At 45.3% G+C, this 18,536-nt stretch overlaps 1 protein-coding gene across 2 annotated transcripts in view; it reads left to right on the forward strand.

Annotated features, from left to right (window-relative positions):
• Wdr62 (WD repeat domain 62) overlaps positions 1 to 18,536 on the forward strand; it is a 102,738-nt gene that overhangs the window by 60,534 nt on the left and 23,668 nt on the right. For both annotated transcript variants that reach the window (XM_076807005.1, XM_076807006.1), the window contains one exon: positions 11,529 to 11,620. In XM_076807005.1, coding sequence (XP_076663120.1) covers positions 11,529 to 11,620 — 92 coding nt within the window. The remainder of the gene's footprint in view (positions 1 to 11,528; positions 11,621 to 18,536) is intronic.

The following is an 18,536-nucleotide window of genomic DNA, read 5'->3' on the forward strand; positions in this document are numbered from 1 at the left end:
TAGGATGTTCAAGTAGCTGTTTAGCCACTTACAAAATCAGAATAGATTTAGGTATTCCATTTGAACATATACTGCATATGTAGTCCGAAAAAACGCAATTCCCCAAATGGGTATGGTGGTAGGAAGTGGGTTAAGCAGTTGGCTGGGGAAGACGAGCTAACTCGCCGCGAAAGCTTCGCAATTACGCTCATACGAAACGAGTACATGTTCAACATTACGTCATGTGTATTTACTACGAGTAAAGTCGGTTGATTCCTCTTGAATCTTTCATTTTACAGTGGACGTTTCTGATGGAGAAGCAACCTAGTTAGCCTAGTTATTAAGTGACCTATTGGACCTATTCACGAGAAACACAAATCACTTAAAATCAATAGCGTGGAATAGTGTATCGTATATGACATTTAAGACTTTCTGAATCATATTTCATTAACACGATGGCTGAGATCACACGGTAATTAGCTAATGCGGGTTTTAAGTTCTGCTAATTATAGGATTATTAATAACGGTTCGACTGCACCATCCACGTGGTCCATGGTCCACTGGCAAGGTTAACGCAAGAAGCCCGGCAAGAATCGAGCAAATGCATGTACGCGCGACGATGGAGATTAAGGAACCCGTATAATGGGCCCGCGATTAATTACGAGCGCGCAATAACCTGAGAAAACACGAGGTGCCGCGAGCCTAATTATTCGCCGGAGGGTGATAAGGAAATACCGGTTCCAAGGTGTACACGTACCACCGTTCCCTTTTGCGTTAACACGCGCATTGTTCCTACCTACAATCGCGTTATTTGCATTCCGTTGCGTCGGTTATTGTGTCAGAGTAACAGTCTAGCATTAAACGTTGGTTGCACGATCGCTAAGGTCCTTGGTGAGTTTGACACTTCCTATAATTACAATTCAATGATCGTTGAAGGTCTTTGACCTTCATCTTTTGGATTAATGGTCTCCTATAAATCTGTCCTAATCTGTAGAGCGATTAGGAAGGTACTTGCTAGTTTTACGATTTCGATTCACTTTTATATGATTAATCTGCCTACTTTTTAATCGCCCTTGCACTCTAGGAAGCTGGTGTTCGGTAGTAGCAGTATTAGCGTAAGAAGTAGTATTATATTGATACTAGTAGGTGGTTGATGCTGGTACTGGTAGAACAGTAAGACTAGTATCGGTAGTATAGTGATACTAGTATTAGTTGCAAAGTGGTACTAGTATTAATAGCATAGTGATACTACTTAGTACTAGTAAAGCAGTGATACTAGTATCAGTAGCATATTACTAGTATCACTAGTACTAGTACTGCTGGCAGTGATACTGTTACTAGTAACAGAAGAAAAAAAACACTATGTGGTACTAGTTCTCTTCCACTACTAATATACCAGTAGAATACAATACCACGATATAATAAAGATCTTTTCTATCACTAATATATAGTATTTCCTTGGAAAAAGTAAAGTGAATGTAGAAATCGTCCCGATTAAAAAACGAACAGAAATTCTCCTCACTTTAATTGAGTGTCGTTCCCACGTCCATACTTGAAACGATATTACGAATTTACTATATCCTCTCTCGATGGAAATACTCCTTTATTGGAAAGAACCGAGACGGCGAATTAATAGCAGCTTAGAGCAACTGTACCTCGGATGATTTGCATCCGTTTCGCGTTCGCAGTTCCGCGTCTATTCATACGATGCGAAAAATCCTCACGCCGGCTGATGCACCGGCCGCAGTCGTTATCTCTATCTCCAGGGATCCGTTCACCTGTACTTCCTGCGGCGATCCTTCCGAAACAGCAGTCTCGAGTCGGTAATAACCGTTGCGGCGTTATTATTAATGCGCAACAATGAGCATCAACTGATCCACCGGGACTCGCTGGCCGGCGAGGGGCCCACTTTCACAACTTTTCTATCTCTTCCTCCAGAGACTCTTCAAAGAAAATCCTGCGTATATACCATAGACCACTTATCCCATATTCCACGAATTCCAATCACAATCGCAGACTTGTGGCAATTCCAATAATAAAATTAAATTCAGATAAAATAAAGTTAAATAATGTTAAAATCTCTACAAAACAGTAACTAATCCCAGTGGCATTCTTAAGCAGAACTCATCATCCTCGCAAAACAGTACTTGACAACAGATATTCCCTGTTTCTTAAACGTCATAGTCCAGTATTTAAACATTCCTTAATCAGAATGAAACTAGGCCCAAGAAACAGTAGATAGGATATCGTGGCATAGTTGTGCCCACAGTCCTTTTCACCAGCAACGGGGACGCGTGGTACGCCAGAAGTGTACCAGGTCCCAGTAACCACCTGCCTCGCTTCTACCGTTCGCCCAACGCATACGCGGCTCAAGCTTTCTGATATATCGCGCTATCTTGGCTAACCCAGTGCACGCGAACAGCCACGCGTTGCCATAACAGCGTCCGATCGTTGCACCAGGCTTGCCACGCGACACAGTGGGGTTGGAGGAACGAGGGCCATCTAGGGTCTAGGGATTTGTAAGATGGTCAGCTGAGAATTACAATTCTCATTCGATGGTAGATCGTAGATATATTAGATTGTAATACTTCCATATGTTCAGAATTCAGTCTACCAATTTAAATCTACCTACCTGATTTTAGGAGCAGTGATTGTTATTATCATAGAATGTCCCTGAACTTGGATAGTAATTACTATTTTCTTACTGCCACAGAAATAGTAGCTGCTAATGACCCAATAATGGTAGCCTTCTAACCCAGCTCAGAGACTCACATCCTCGGTGAAATGATTAACTCGACCTCGCTGCAGACAATGGAGGATCGCGCCTTGTAATTCAGAACTCCCATTGAGCACGGGGATCAAAGGATCCTACCGCTAAATAACGCGTGCAAATACATTTTGTGGGAGTTACATGAGAATATCTATCGCGTGGTGGTCGATAGAGAATGCGGGTTACGAATTCTATTTGTAGCGGGTTTACGCAGCTTTCTCGTAGTCAACGAGATTAGACCTCCACATAAGACTATTTGCCATAAATTAAAGCTGTTGCAACGAAGTCTTGCAACTCCAAGTATTATTGTCCTTCCATAACGCGTGTTTCGCGACTGGACCTGTCTTTCTCTTATCTCTTTACCGTTCTACTTCGCTGTTTCGTGAAACTCTCTTTAAAAGATAGCCTAGCATCCTGTGGAAAGTAAATTCTCTAAGAAGCTTTCGAAATTTTGCAGTAGCTGCTGGAAATTCTGAGGATTATTTGTCGTAAGACGGAGGAGGTGATTATTCACTTTAGATATTCTAGCGCAATACTATCTTCATCCTCCTTTCCTTTTACCGTCACCCTATATTTCGCTCGCCGATTATGTCTATCTATAAATTCCATGGAAGAAAAGATTCTTGAACGTGTCAGATGGGAAGATTCTTGATCACGTGTAAATCAACCGTAGTATTTGCGTGACCTTAACCATGCATACCACTAGAAACGCTCTGCAAAGTTCACGGAAGGAGTTGTAACTTTCATAAGTAATTATAGTCGCCGACATATCGCTAATGAGTAGTTGCTAACGAGCAGAAATCGTTGGCTGCTAATGACTATTTTACCGCGAACCTTCGCTCAAATTGCTGGTACGTACCTACTAGTGGAGTTCTATTACTGTAAACTTTACTGCCCCCGCTTGGGGGAGTTCTGCTGCACCAAGCTGGAAGAGTTCTACTGCCCCAAGTGGAGGAGTTCTACTGCCTCGAGCCGAAGAGTTCTACTGCCCCAAATTCAAGGAGTTCTATTTCCCCAAGTTGAGGAGTTCTACCACCCCAAGTTCTGGAATTCTACAGTCCCAAGTTGAAGAGTTCCTACTGCTCTAACTTGGAGGAGTTTTACTTCCCCAAGTTGAGGAGCTCTGCTGCCCCAACTTGGAGGAATTATACTACCTCAACTTGGAGATCTCTTTCTGCAAGTTGGAAGAATTCTACTACCCCAGATTGCTAGATTTCTACCACTCCGACTAGACCCCACTACTCCAAGCAACCTTATCCCAACGAAACTATCATTTCACGCAAGCCCTGCTGTCTCCCACGGAAACTCTGAATCAACGAGACCCAGAGGCACCATCGACACCATAATCACAGGTTACGAGTTGGGAAAACGCGTTGCACGAGTCCGTGGTTTCTGCCCGTTCCGTTCGATTCAGGATTAGGACTGGAACGTATCGATCGATTGCGGGAGATAACGCGGGGAACCGGTGCTTATCGAGTCAGACGGTTCCGTTTAACCGTCCGCGTCGTGCACCTTTCGCAGGCTGGTTCGTTCCTGTGCCCGCCCGTTCGCTTACTCTTATTCTTCGACGACACGGTATAACTGTACCAGGGTGTGGCTTACACGCCGCTACGCGGAAAGGGTCTTGCACGAAACTCATAATAGCCCGTTAGATCGATCTGCTATGGTAACGCGTACGTGCACGAGGCTCTGTGAACTTAACGCAATTGGTGACCTTTGGATTCAGTGGTGGGCAATCTAGAAGTGGACGTTAACTCGTAATTACTTTCATTTAATCGTTACACTCGCGACCTCTCCTATTATGCGAGCACTTGTGTCTTTTTAAAAGTTTGGTGGGAAGTCTTCGAGACCTACATAGACCAGGTACTAACTATCAAGATATCATACTTGTTAATGAAACTGTCTTCCAGGAGACTCACTCTATACTTTCACCAATTCCCTGAGACGCGTAACAGATAAAAACTTGATGATTCATGTGTAGGGGGAATAACCTGAATGATTCACTTCTTGTGGGCAAGGTTCTTCCAGGTTCTGATGCGTCCGCCGAGTCACACGAAATCAGGCATTGTTCTGTCAACCGAAGGCATTCCCTTTGTCCCTAATACCACAGAATACCTCTTAATAGATCACGTAGCATTTGTTGCTGGTCCACTTTCACCCATGCTAAATATCAAAGTACACGTGTTTCTAATTATTAATCTTAGTTCTCGAAGAATGTAAAGATTGTACGTCGTAACAAGATTAGAGTTTGTTTATATTTAGAAGCTTATTTTGAGATGTGCGTGATTGAAAGTGTGGGATAAATGAAATTTGCACGAAATGTTCGATGTAAATATTCGCCATTGAAGAGTTAACTTATGCTGCCCCACGTAAGGGTAGTTCTATTGCTGAAACTTAGAGAAGCTCTTTCACTTCAACTAGATTCCACTGTTCCAAACAACTTTATTTCAACTGAACAACCATTCCACTGAAACCCCTCTCTCTCTGCTACTGTAGCTTTTAAGCAACCAGCCCCCAAAAGCACCACCAACCCCACAATCACAAATTTCAAGATACAAAAACTCGCTGCACTGCACAGCTCCAGTACAAGAGTGAATCCAAAAATTCAACAGAACTTAACCCAAATGAAACAATTCAATGTTTTGCCTCCAAGGATCCAAAGGGTAAGAGAGTACCCTTGAAATACCACCTACAAGATTCTAAGATCCATGACGCGAGATCCCCTGCTCCAATCATTCAGACACGGCGGAGTCTAGCTCGCATTGTTACGTAAAGGTATGTATACACGACAACGCTTTTGCAGTGTCTTCGGTCTAGCTCTAGCTGCAACTCCCGCGACGATAGGTGAAATTCATTGCAGTTTCCAATCTTCCGGATCTAGACACACAATAGTGTCGTCGCGTAGACGTACCTTAAGGCTTCGCGTTACGCGAAAGAGACCTTGTCTTCCATCGACTGCGGGTTACGTCACCGTACGGTCTATCAGGATGCACCGACTATTTACTGCCGTCGCTTGCACCGTGACGCCGCGTTAGCCTCGCAAATTGCGGCTCGTACGCGCTGTTGCGTTCCTCTCGCGGGTCCGCTGCTCCTCTCCCTTCCGTTTGCCTTCTTCCACGGAGGAATGCCTTCCAAATCGTCCGCGGGACCGTGGAACATCCTTCGCGCAACCTGGCGTGGCTTCGCGAAAAAATCTTTATCACGAAGTAAGAAACACAACCCTGTTATAAGGGACCAAGAAGACGTTTCACACCATTTACCCCCAAGGATATCGGTCTACGGCGTCGCGCGAAAGGGTTTCTGCTCGGCCATTATATCTCGCGTGGGCACTGCCCAGGAATTTTGACGAATAGTCACGTACTCGGTCGCGGAAAGGAGCAAGGGTTTAAGATCGCGAGTGGCCGTATTTGGCGCGTGCCCACGTAAGCTCCCAGCGACGCACGCGGCCGCCTCGCTGCAACGGGCCGTGCATTTCTGCATTCTTCTCATTGTATCGACCGACAAAACGTTCCTCGAGCCTCTCGTTATCTCGGTCAATGCGCACACCGCACCGCGCGTAATAGATAGCAGCCCTGGGTTGCCAAGAATCGGCGTGCGACTCGCGATCCTTCCCGTCTTCCCCGACGTTTTCTGCACGTTCGATTACCTACCGATTATCCGACACCGAATTCGTTGCCAGCTTGGCTCCTGTCAGCGTCCGTTACAGAGCAACGTCGAACCTTGAAAAGAAATTCGTCGGCACGGATATTGGGCGCGCGACCACTTTGATAGTCGGTGGGGTTTCTGGGGGGATTCGAACGGGTATGAAGAGACGCGTGGTAGATGGTGGTTTTTTCCGATGGTTTTACGAGTTGTCGGTAACGTTATATTTGTGGGGGGTAGTTGGTGTACAGTTGTGGGATACTCGAGCGTCGAAGTTTCGGAGGTCTGGAGGTTGAAATCTCTAGAGTTCCAAATCGCTAAAGTTTGGGGATTCCAGAGTTTCAAATTTTCCGAGTTCCAAATTTCCAGTGCTCCAGGTTTCCGAATCTCCAGAGTTCTATGATTCCAAATTTCCAAATCTCAAGAGTTGCAAATCTCCGAAGCTCTAGAATTTCAATGTACCGAACTTATTTAGAGCCCTACGCTTCCATAGCCCTCCGAAACAGCTCCTCCGAATAACAGCCGAACTTTGAAATTCTACATGTACAAGCCACAGAAGCGCACTGCTTAGTCTTCCGTCCCACTAACAGCAACCCCAGGCCCAATTTGCATCGCTAATCGCAGCAGACGTAGGGCAGAAGTCATCGCGCAGCTTCTTATCAACACCAAATTACCATTGTCTGGCAGTCCACGTAGCCGCCGTTACGCAAGTGCGTAAGGTCGGCTAAATGAGACTTTACAACGCGTACGTGCTAAACACCGTGCACACGTCGCGTTGGTTTGCATACGCATCCGCAGTCTTCCAGCGACTCGTTTTCTCCGCGTCCTCGCGTTAAAGCGCATTTTGCAACGGACCGTGACGCAGCCCGCGCTCGTAAAAGCCACACGGCCGACAAGAAAGGAGATTTCCAACTTTTTTACGTCGCGTCATCCCGTCACCCCGAGCGATAAAAATGCCGCGAAACATCCCCGACGATGAAAATCTCCCTTTCGTTCGAAGATCCAGCGGCGGCCGAAACGTCGAAAGTAGCGCATAACGCGGGGAAAAGACGGTGACGATCATCTGGAGAGAGAAGGAAACGCGCAAAAAGTCGATTAATGCGCATTAACGTGGCCGGCGTGCAAGGACGTCGGAGCTGGATCATCGCTAAAAGCGTCGCGAGCAACCGGTTCCATGCAGAATGCGCGTTATTCGATTGATAATCGACCAGCTGCGAGGTATCATCAGCCAACCATCGCGATCCTTCGAACGTTCCTCTTTTAAGACAAAGTAGGCTTTTCTTCTAGAGATTAAAGTATAACCCAAATAGTACGATGTTACGAAAGAAGCAGGTATCATTAACTTAATATAAGTAATATATTGGGAAATATTGTCGAAGGAACTGAATTCTAGCTCAACTGGGGTACAAAGTGAAACTTTGACTCAGAAGATCTATAAAAAAGCTTCTACTACCCTTCGAAATAACTGTATTCCACGTAAGGATTATCACTTGGAGTATACCGTGGAATAAGAGGTCTCTAGCGCGCATGCGCAAGTCGAAGGCGGGAAAACTGGGTAGGGCAAAGCGATGAGTAGATTCGAAACATGATCGAACTCTCGAACTCTCTACCCAACATACACATGTCACGTCTCAGCCCCACCAGAGGGCTAATCATTCAAGCTCTTTTTCCTCTCGTTCGTATATATACAAGTTCCAAGTTTATTTCTTTCGACGTCCGTCGGCTGTAGCCGTACCGATAGAGTCAACTGCCTGACGGTCACCAATCGACCGGGTCTTTCAACACCTGTACATTATATCAGTCAGTTTTATTTCTACCTACCTATCAATTCTATTTTGTCCACGCGGCGGCGTGTTCCGCGAAACGGCGGCCGGGGTATCGTTACGAAACGCCCCCTCGTGCGACGACCATAGATGTCCATACCACACAGAAATCTGTGGCACGCGCGCCCGTGCCCACATCCAGCGCGAGTTGAAGAAACATCGCCGCTCGATAGGTGTAGGTAGGCTCCCTCGATCCCATTAACACGGTCTCTCGTTCGCTTTCAACACACGTCCGTCTCTGCTCGATCGCGTTGGCAAGCGCTCGTGTTCCGTTTCTCACTCTCGCGAAATTCCCTTCCAAGGTTCCCGGTCGCCTGGCGAGATCCCCTTGTCCGCGCTCGAGCCTGCACCGCGGACAATTAGGCAATTAGGCATTTCGGAGTGCCCGGTGCTGGTCGAAGGCTCGAGGCTCCTTTGGGCTTCTATCGTGCTTAATCATCTTCATTCTGCGATCCAACTTGGGTTCTGGAGTGTATTCGATGCGGTGGTGAGACTCCTTCAATTGGACGCTGATGAAGGTGCTTGATATATTTAGTTGCGCTTTGGAGCCTGTGGTGTGTACTGGGTAAGGTAGAAGTCATCGTGAATGTTAATTTCATGGTAGGTAACTCTTGTAGGATCTTGATTTCGCATATCTATGCCTCAGTCACACGAACATATTTCGCGTGCGGAAAGCTACTATTTCCATGCGGTAGCCACGCTCGCTGAGCCGCCTTTAGGCGTTTCTCGCAAGGGCCATGCTGCTGTATGTGTCCTACAGCGTTGAAAGTGCGTAAGGCGTTCAACATGGGAGAACCACGTCGCTTCGATAGTTATTCCGTCGCCGATTTTTCCAATCTGTCTTGGTAAATAATATCGTTTAGACGCCCACGCGAACTGAACTGGTCGACCGCGTAACGAATCAATGTCGCGCGAGGCTCAGGCCACGCAAGATCTTACGAGTGCCTGCCTACGCTGAGATCTCGATTCGCCACGGACCATATACAAGCCGCGAGTAACTTCCGCCGGTGTAAAGCAGCAGGATTTTACAATGAATCGCCGCTCTGGGCTGGGCGAATATTGCCTTCAGCTTCTATGACGCGATTAGCTCTTTTTTCCTCCTTTTTCCGTTTTATTGGTCCTTTTTAGGTGGAATAGAATTATGGCACGTGGAAACGGAATGGGGAATCAGTGGGAGGCTGTAGCAATGGGGCATCATCACCCATCACCATTGAAAAGTTCATTAGGACCTTGGATGGAATTTAAGTTTGGGCGTCGATTATTACCTTCGGAACATTCGATGTGGGAAATTCAGTACTTTCCAATTTCTATTGTTGGATCGAGGATTGAATAATTCCTAATTTCTCATGTTGCATTGGGAATTCGATAATCTGCAATTCCTCGCTCTGAATTAGGAATTGATCCCATCCCAATGTATGACACAATAAACAAAAGATTGGAATTTGATTACATTTTGTTATCCACATACCTATAGGCGGGCGACTCCATTGGCCGTGCGGATGGCTATCTCGACTTGGCTACCCCCATCACTGCATACCTTACTACGCAAGTGTCGCAGTTGTCTAAGCATCTCTGTCCACGGGCTCACTGCCCATAAAAGGTGGAAAAGCGCAACGAAATCAAACCCTGTCAAAGAAAGCTCGTTCGCTCTCGCGACCTCTCGACACGCTGCGTCGATTCGCGGGGAATTGGCACAGTGGGTCGTAATTACGAGCGAATGATCGATGAAAGTTCCAGGGAGAGCGCAAGTGTCTTTTCATCGTTGCCCCAGGAGGAAAGTGGCGAATTCGGGATCGTTATGAACGGTCTTCGTAGCGTTGCATCGCTTTCTAGTGGTCGACGTATGTGCAATGATCGGCTGATTTACTACTGGCTTATGAAGCTTCTTGGTCGAATGGCAGCTGCGTTGAAATTTGTCTAGTCGAGCCCCTTCTCACTGCCAGTGAAGCACATCTCGTTAGAAGGACGGTCAGAGTGGCAGTTGCCTAGAGGTTTCTCGAGTAATAAAAGTCTGCTTCGTTGCTTCTGGTTAAGGAAGGACTCGATGTCCCTGAGACCATCGTGTTAGAATTCTGAGCCCTTGGGAACCTGGGCTCCTAGGACTTTCATCTTAGAATTTTAAGCCTTTGGGACTTTGTACCCCTAGTATCCTAAGCTCTTGGGACTTTACATCAGCATATCCCTGCGAGCCACTACACCATTCTCTCTCTCTCTCTCTCTCTATCTCTCGTCACGCTGCACAGTGTTGTTGATATCGATCGGACGAGTTTCTCTGAACTTGAGCCGAGGCTCGTGTAATAAAAAGAAACGGAAGCACGGCGTGTTAACAGACTCCGCCTCCGCGAGGCATTCCAGATCGATGCCCCAGTGGCGGGGCGGATTTTCCACGGCACATCCTGCCGCTGGAACCGCTCGCGCCGCGCGTTAGCCACGCTGAAACGCTTTCGTTGGTCTCCTTACCGGTCGATTGCCGATTGTCACGCCGCGTTTTCTCGTCTTTCGCGCGATTTTCACGCGGTCTGAAAACTATCTCGTCAAAAAACCAGGTTCCAGCCATTGTCTTCGGAAGTACAACTTTGCAATGGACATTTAATCTCGCTGATCAGACATTGTGGCTAACGACGGACGATATCGGTAGGTTTCTACGGACCATCAATGGAGGATCAGCCATCAGAAATGGAGCGTGGAAGGTGGACTATTATCGTAATGGTTGTGTATATCATCCTTCCACGTCTATTTAAAAAAAAAAAACGTCATTTACTTGATTACAAATTGCTTATGAAAGTAAACCGTATCTGAAAGTTCACTGTATCTTCCATCTACATGGATAGAATTACTGTGTTCAACGATATCTTAAGTATTAAGGAATCTTCTATATCATACATCTGAAATTACACGTTCCAGTACAACACTTTGACGTTTGAAGCGACTGTAGATGTAACACACACAGACACAATGACGTACCACCCACGGTACCTTATTTTTTTTTATAAATTAACCACAGTTTTAGTAATTAGTTTAAGCTCATATAGATATACCAAGGAATAGTTGAGGTCCCCAATGCGCATGGGCAAGCAGGAGATGGACAAGTGGACGGAGCCTCATGCCCTTCCCACTTAATAATGCAGATTCTATGCTCGCATTGATTAAATTCTACGTTGCGCGGGTTATTTGGCACAGATGCAAAGATCTTTCATAGATTTATTTTTTTTTCCACTCACTTTTAACTTGCACAAGCTTCCCTGTCGCTTGGAATACTTGTATAGACCTGGAAGCATCGTAACGAGCAATTGTCTGTTTCCCGTTTGTTGCAGATCAAGCTGGAACGTGTGCTCGGCGTGACCGTGTCGAGCAATGCAGCCCTGGACTGTGACGCGACCAGCGAGCTGGTTGCCTATCCAGCTGGGTGAGTCCGAGACCAGTCTCTTTACTCCCTTTTGATCGGTTCCTTCGACGTGTCCCGATCCTGTACGTCGCCATTCACTCTCCTACCTGGCACATCGTTTCCTGTCACGTGGATACTAAATAGCGCGGTGGTATATTCTAGCCCTTCCCACATTTTGATGTTCTGTTCAATTGGATTGGGAGATTGCTAATATTGCATTGGGAATTCGCTAATCCACAATTCCCTTGTTTAAGCCTCATTACCCCTTTTCTTGCAATTTTTCTGAAGGCTGCACGTGGCTAAGTTAAATTAATACAACGAGGGGTTTAAAGGCTTCGCAAGTTCTCCTTCTTCCTTGACTTCAAAATTAAATGGCGTCTTCTATATTATAGAGAACATATTTGATACTTATATCAAACTAACAATGAAAGTAATCTAAGCTATCTGGGTAAAAAGTAACTGAAATAACTTAAACAAACCTTCGTCCAATGTCACTACCAGCATACATATGTATACAATCCTCTATGAATTCTCGTTTCAGCCCCCATGAAACTCCAATCTACAACTCCTCGAAAACCTCCACAGTTCCTTCCACAGCACTCTGTACTCAAATCCTATTACCACAAAATCTCCGTTACGAAACAACAAACAATCCAAAGAAACATTTTTCTTCTCCTGAATTTCCATTGAAATGTAAAACAGATTTCCACGTCGTTGGCGATGCACTCTACATCAGTCGTCAATAATGACCGCTATCGATCTCCGATTTAAAATATTCGCTCTGGTTAAAAGATCCGCGGGAACGAGGGAAACGGGAGAAAGCGAGTCGAGGACTCAACGTTCAAATTTATTTCCTTCACCAGCTCGACGCAACCCGTCGACCCGTTGATCGGTGAAATTATGCGTGGATAATCACTGTAAATCACTGCAAGCATAACGAGCCCCGATAATGATTCAGCGATAATCGGCGGAGTAGCAGTCACTTGGCTGGTTTCTTTAGAAAACGAACGCCATTTTTCAGCGTTTCGCGGAAAAAACGAGTCTAGATCGTTCATCTTCATTTTGAAGAATTAAAATCGAAATATTCAAATATAGCGCGTGCAAGTTTCGTGGGGTGCGTTCAGAATATCTATATCGAAACAGTTATCTTATATCTTGCGAACTGTTTTGTCAATTGTACCTAAATGAATTTTTCGAAAATAATAGTATGTATTTAGCCGAAGGTCCCTCGTGATGGAAAGCTAATTATTCCAGTTCAATTACTTTGAATAATTATCTTCTGTTGTAAAAATTTCACTGAGAAAACACATCTGGTTCTTTGATTTCCATCAAATCTGATCCTCCAATTTCTACATTTCACCCTAAAGCATTCTAACTCCGCTACAAGGAGTTCCAAGTTTCATTCAACGCAGTCGCGTCAAAGAAAACTTCGCTTCCTTTTCCCCCAAAATGTCTGTGCCAGGTTTATAGCGTTTGTTGCTTCCACGTTTGACTCCAGGCTGCTCTGATCGTAATTAAGACCACGGAGGAGGGTCAGAGAGGGGAATAGAGTTAAAGACACGAATCGTGTTACAAATCTGCCGAGTTAAAGGCTGGCCCCGATATTCGTGGGAACGACGGGAAGAAACCAGCGAGACTTTGCATAACGCGGCACACGGAAGCGCGGGAGTATCTCAATAGGTGATATCGAGTCGCGATATCGCTGTAAAGATGCTCGCCAGTTGGGAAACGCGAATTGCTTTGGTCACTAATCCTACTGCGATTCCTGATGTCATTTGAGATCCTTGCAGGACTTGAGATTTCACCAGTTTTGGATTAGATGGATTTATGGTAGAAGCGAGCCGAGGAGCCAAGTGGAGAGGAAAATAGGTGTACGTTATAGGAAATATTAGTATTTCTTTTGTAATCAACAATGATTAGGGAACCAAAAAGTGTTTGACTGTTGTTTTAAATGGTCGCTGGTAGTTGTTTATTTACAATGTTTCCAAAATTTTATGCAATATTAGTGTTCCGCTCAATCAGAGGATGCAAATTTGTAAAGGAATTATATTTCGCAAATGAATCGTTTTCTCGCAAAAGATAGTTGAAGTTTTCAGCCAATTAACTCGCCACGAGTTGCCTCCTCCACTCCCGTCGGAACCACTCTGCGTCACTAGCACCGCCCGCAAAGGCAAATCTGCGTGCTCCAATTGGGCGAGACTTTAACAACGTTTTGTGGGGAAATGGTTCGTTCGCGACATATGGTTCCTTCTCATGTTTTCTCCTATTGTCCAGCAGAATACATAGCAACGAAGGGAAACTCGATTTCATTTTTTCCAATGTGTATTACCGTGACAATTAGGAATATCGTAATCGTTGTGTCTGTACACTCTGTAAAGTGTATGTTCGACCAGGAAAGTGTCTTTTAACCAGGTTCAAGTATCGCGCAGAGTCCGTTGAATTGTAGACGCGAGGTTCGGAACAGGCGATAATTAGTAGAGTCGTAATTAGTCGACTGATGGCAGCTGTGATTCGCATAGCAGCGCCAAACAGCGCCATTTTTTCGAGAGTTCCCCAGCACCCGCATCGCTGCTATCCAGGTTATCCTTAATGCATGTAATTGGGATTATCGTGGAAGCGATAATCCTTCTCGAATTAGGAAGACGCGGTTACCTCGCAAATGGGCACGAAAGGACAATACTTCTGAATACTATGATACAAGGCTTGCCGAGGTAACAGCTCCAGCGAAAACCGGACGCGACAAGGAAACTCGGCACGCATCGTCTGGCTACTGGCTAAACACGCGCGCGCTTCCTACAAGGGGATCGAGGTGCCCAATCAAGGTAGCAATAAAAACTAAAAAGCGATACCTCGTAAGAAAAGGGAGCAAAACTTTTGCGTATACCTAGTATAAATATTTCTTTGAGTATGTGCCTGCCTTACAATTAGTAACGAAAAATTGTATTCAAGACTTCTCCGGTTCGAAGCCTTTGCTAGACGAGGGAGACTCGGTGGCATCGGTGGCATCGATCGAAGCGATTATAATTGTCGTCGATACCTATCGGGGCTAGGCGGATCTCCGACACAGAATCTTTTGGTCCATTCACCTCTCTCTCGACCCCATTTCCGTCCGAGAACAGCGCATAGTTCCTTGCAATCGAGTCTGCGTTGCAACCATACGTAGCTTGGCTCGGCTACGCGAGGAATGGAGAGTGCAGAACGGGTACGATAATAAAAATCAGGGGACGAATAAGAAACTGTAGCGTGTAATTGGGGGATTTCTCTAGAATGGTCCATTCATATCAAAACATCAATTTAAAATCTATTTCTATCGACGAGGCCCAACCTAAATATCTCCCTTTCCCAATTACTTATCCCTTTGAGTACTGGCATTGACACGTTCAGCACAGTTCCATTTGTTCACAGTGCCTACCCATTGAACGCCCATCGGCGTTACCCGCAAGGGCTGAATACACGAATAGGTTTTCATCGCCTAGAAAAGGTTCCTGGGGTCACTATTTTAGAAAGATAGATACTTTATACCGTAACAAATTCTGCACCTGTTATAAATGCGACTCCCAGAGTCGACTGTAAAAGTATTCATCATCTCTGGCCTCCATGGAATCCCCGAATCGTGGCTGTAATTAGCAGCAGAGTCAAATACCAATTTTTTTTTTCTTTTTTTTTTTACTTTTGTGGAACGAGGACGCGGCGTGACGACTGATCCCTAAGGGGTCCACGAATCGTGGTGCGCAGATAGAGCGAGGCAGAGGGAAGAAGGCATGGAGACAGAGTCAGGGAACGAAAGATGACGCGCGGATAGAACGCTTCTTCTTTCCGTTGGACGGAGCTCGCGCTAGGCCAGCGGTTAATCTCTTCATCGCACTTTCGCCATTCTTCCATTCACGTGGGCCGAGGTAGAAACTGAACCGCCAGAGGGGGGCCCCCCTTTGTGTCGTCCGCGTTTATCCGTGACCGAGGGAATCGCGCGAGCACGTAGCCGAACTTTCTTTCACGGTCGCGCGTGTCCGTTGGCTGGGCCTGACGCGTTATTTACCGTGCTTCGGAGAGATGTAGCGAGGATTACTGGGCCCATTCAAGCGGTGTACCAAGGGGGCTTTTTCGTTACTTCTTACAGGGCTGTGCTTGCTTCGTTTCATTTCTACAGATTCCTGGAGCCTTGGTGTACCGAAGATATTTGTCCTATGGATGGTAAGGGGATTCTCGTGTAACCCGAAATTAATATTGCACTAAACTCTATTGGAATATAAGGAGGCATCTTTAAACTTGCAGAAAATATATTTCTTATGCCGATCCTTCTTATTATTTATTAATTATTGTGGAATCTTTTTGACGATGTTGGCGTCACTTGTCACAGTCGTGTGATTGCAAAAAGAAGAAAATTTTTTTAAAGTTAAATACATTACATTTTAATTTTAGTTTTTATTTATAATACTTTTTTCGCCGGTATAAAGAATAGTATGAAAAATTTGTCTAAGGAAAAAACTTACTTTTTCTCTCAAACGCTTTAACTCCTTCCATTTTAATTTTTTTGTTTATTAAAGTGGACCAATCCCAGCGTAAACCATCATCTAATTTTAAGAAATTTCTATTTTTTTGCAATTAGATGACTGTGATAGGTGTTACACATCCCACCAACAGGATTAAGGTTACATCGTCGAAGAGGTGGACAAGATTCCATAATAATTAATAAATAATACGGAAGGATCGACATAAATAATATTTTCTGCAAGTTCAAAGATGCCTCCTTATATCCCAAAAGAGTTTAATCGAATGTGACGAACAGTTTTTTTTATTTTAAATTAGTAAATATTAGTTACTTTTGGGGTTGTTAGACAAGAATCACCCCTTAAGGGTTCTGGAGGTCGTGGGACCTAATATAGAGGGGTTTTGGAGACTTGGGAAGCCTAAAATAAGAGTTTTAGGAACGTGGGATCCTAACATAAAAGTTCAAAGTTCAACTTAATAAAAGTTCAACTTAGGTCCTAAATTAAGGGCTCCAGGGGATGAAGGCCCTAACACACACGGAGTCTCAAATAACTCTTCCAATCTCCGAATACAGCGCTCCAAGAAGTCTCTACATCCTTCCAAGGCACACTAAGAAAAAATGAAAACTTTTCAACCGGCCAAATGGAAATACCTCCTTTGGTATCCAACCTCCAACTCTATCTACAATTCGTTTCTACCATTCGAGCGTACCGTTACCGCCGATGCGCTAATCTCTCTCTCTCCCCTCTCAGGAGAGAGTCTCGGGGACCGATGCACCAGGAAGAAGTCCGCGGCGCTGGTCGTTTCTAGCCTCTGGTTGCGTGCGGTGGCAAAGAACACGTAAGGTCGCTGCAAGGTATAAAGGTTACTGGGTCGATTATCGAGCATGGAAACCGGCCGATGTCGCGGTTGACAAGTCGGTCGACGGTGCACCCGGGCCCTCTATTTAGAACAGCGCTGATCTCTACCAATCGATGGACTCGTACTCCATTTTCACCGGAGACAATCCGCAAGTGTCATAGAACCCTAGACAGAACCAGGTCCATCAACTTTTCAACTTACTACATTCGGAAACTTTTGTTTTAAACACGTATACGAAAACTCTCGTTTTCTTGTTCATCCTGTATATACACAAGATACGCTCGCTCCTCAAGCGGAAATGATTGTCTCGCTGTCCGTAATTCTGCCAGTGTGCCGTTGGGACGCATCAAGACAAGCTGATGACCGTCTCTTGTAATTACTAAATATGGGGCTTTCTTCGTGTTGCTCTCTCTCGAGACTACTAAGTAAGAAACTTTCGTTATCGTGCTGCTTGCTTTAGAAATGTCTTTTCATTATGGGGGGGGGGAGGGGGGAGGTGAAGGTCATTGATTTCCTTGAAATTTTGTACACAGTTAGTGGGATAGCGTTTGCGTTTTCTGGGGACTGGTTATTGTCCGTTTCTCGTTGAAATCTCATGAGAATCGGTATTGGTTGGTTAATTCTTACGAATGCTGGGTTTAAGATACTAGAAGCATTGGTTTGTACAGGTGTGTTTTCGTTTCCATCTCGCGTGCACTCGCGTGCACTCGCGTGCACTCGCGTGTCTTCGCCTCCATGTTCCGTAGCTCGTGGCTAGCGTGCTAGTTTCAGTAGGTCGTAGGTACGGCGAGTGTGCCTCCTTCGCACGGCCTCATCGCGCCGACGGACTCCTCTCGTCGCAAGAGAGGCCTGGCAGGCTAGAAAATGCTTAAGTCGCGTTCACAGTCGTCCCTGGGTCCACTTCGGATCTCCTCTGGCACTTGACTCGAGATGGGGAATCGATGGTTGAACCTTGGAAATGGAGGAGGCACAGGTTTATGAGTATTCTTGTGAAGTGTCACGCACCCTTTATAACTATCAGTTTGTATTTATAAGTTCCTTGGGAAGTATCTTCTCTGAATTTAGAAAGGCTCTTCCCATGTATTGCTGTAAAATTCACAACACCCTCGCGTTACAAGTGTCTTCAAGTATCACCCTTCAGTTTACAACTTCTTTCTAGAAGTATCGCTCTTTGGTGTATAAATTCCCTAGAAAATATCACCCTCTTGCAGTACCACCCGTGACTTTACTACGTTCTTCTAGAAGTACCTATCATCGTTCAATTTAAAACTGACATCCTGCAGTATCACCCTTCGGTTTAAAACTTCCCCAGGAAGTACACCCTCCAATTTACATACCAAGTATCCTCTCCAAGTATCGCCCTCGAATTTACAACTTCCCTGTGCAATCATCCTTGGAAGTTGAAGATTCTAAAAGGAGGAGCGCCGAGTTCTCGCGAGGAAGTGTAATTGAAAAGTAAAAGAAGTAGAAGAGTCCTCCATACAGGCAGCCAACCACCAATGGGCGTTCCCTCTATTCGTAGCACGACTTTTTTTCCCGTCTGCCGCGGGTTCGATGCTCGACAGAGGAAGAAAGAGAAAAACGCGGA

The sequence above is a fragment of the Andrena cerasifolii genome, chromosome 2 (genome assembly GCF_050908995.1).
Source record: "Andrena cerasifolii isolate SP2316 chromosome 2, iyAndCera1_principal, whole genome shotgun sequence".
Lineage (NCBI taxonomy): Eukaryota > Metazoa > Arthropoda > Insecta > Hymenoptera > Andrenidae > Andrena > Andrena cerasifolii.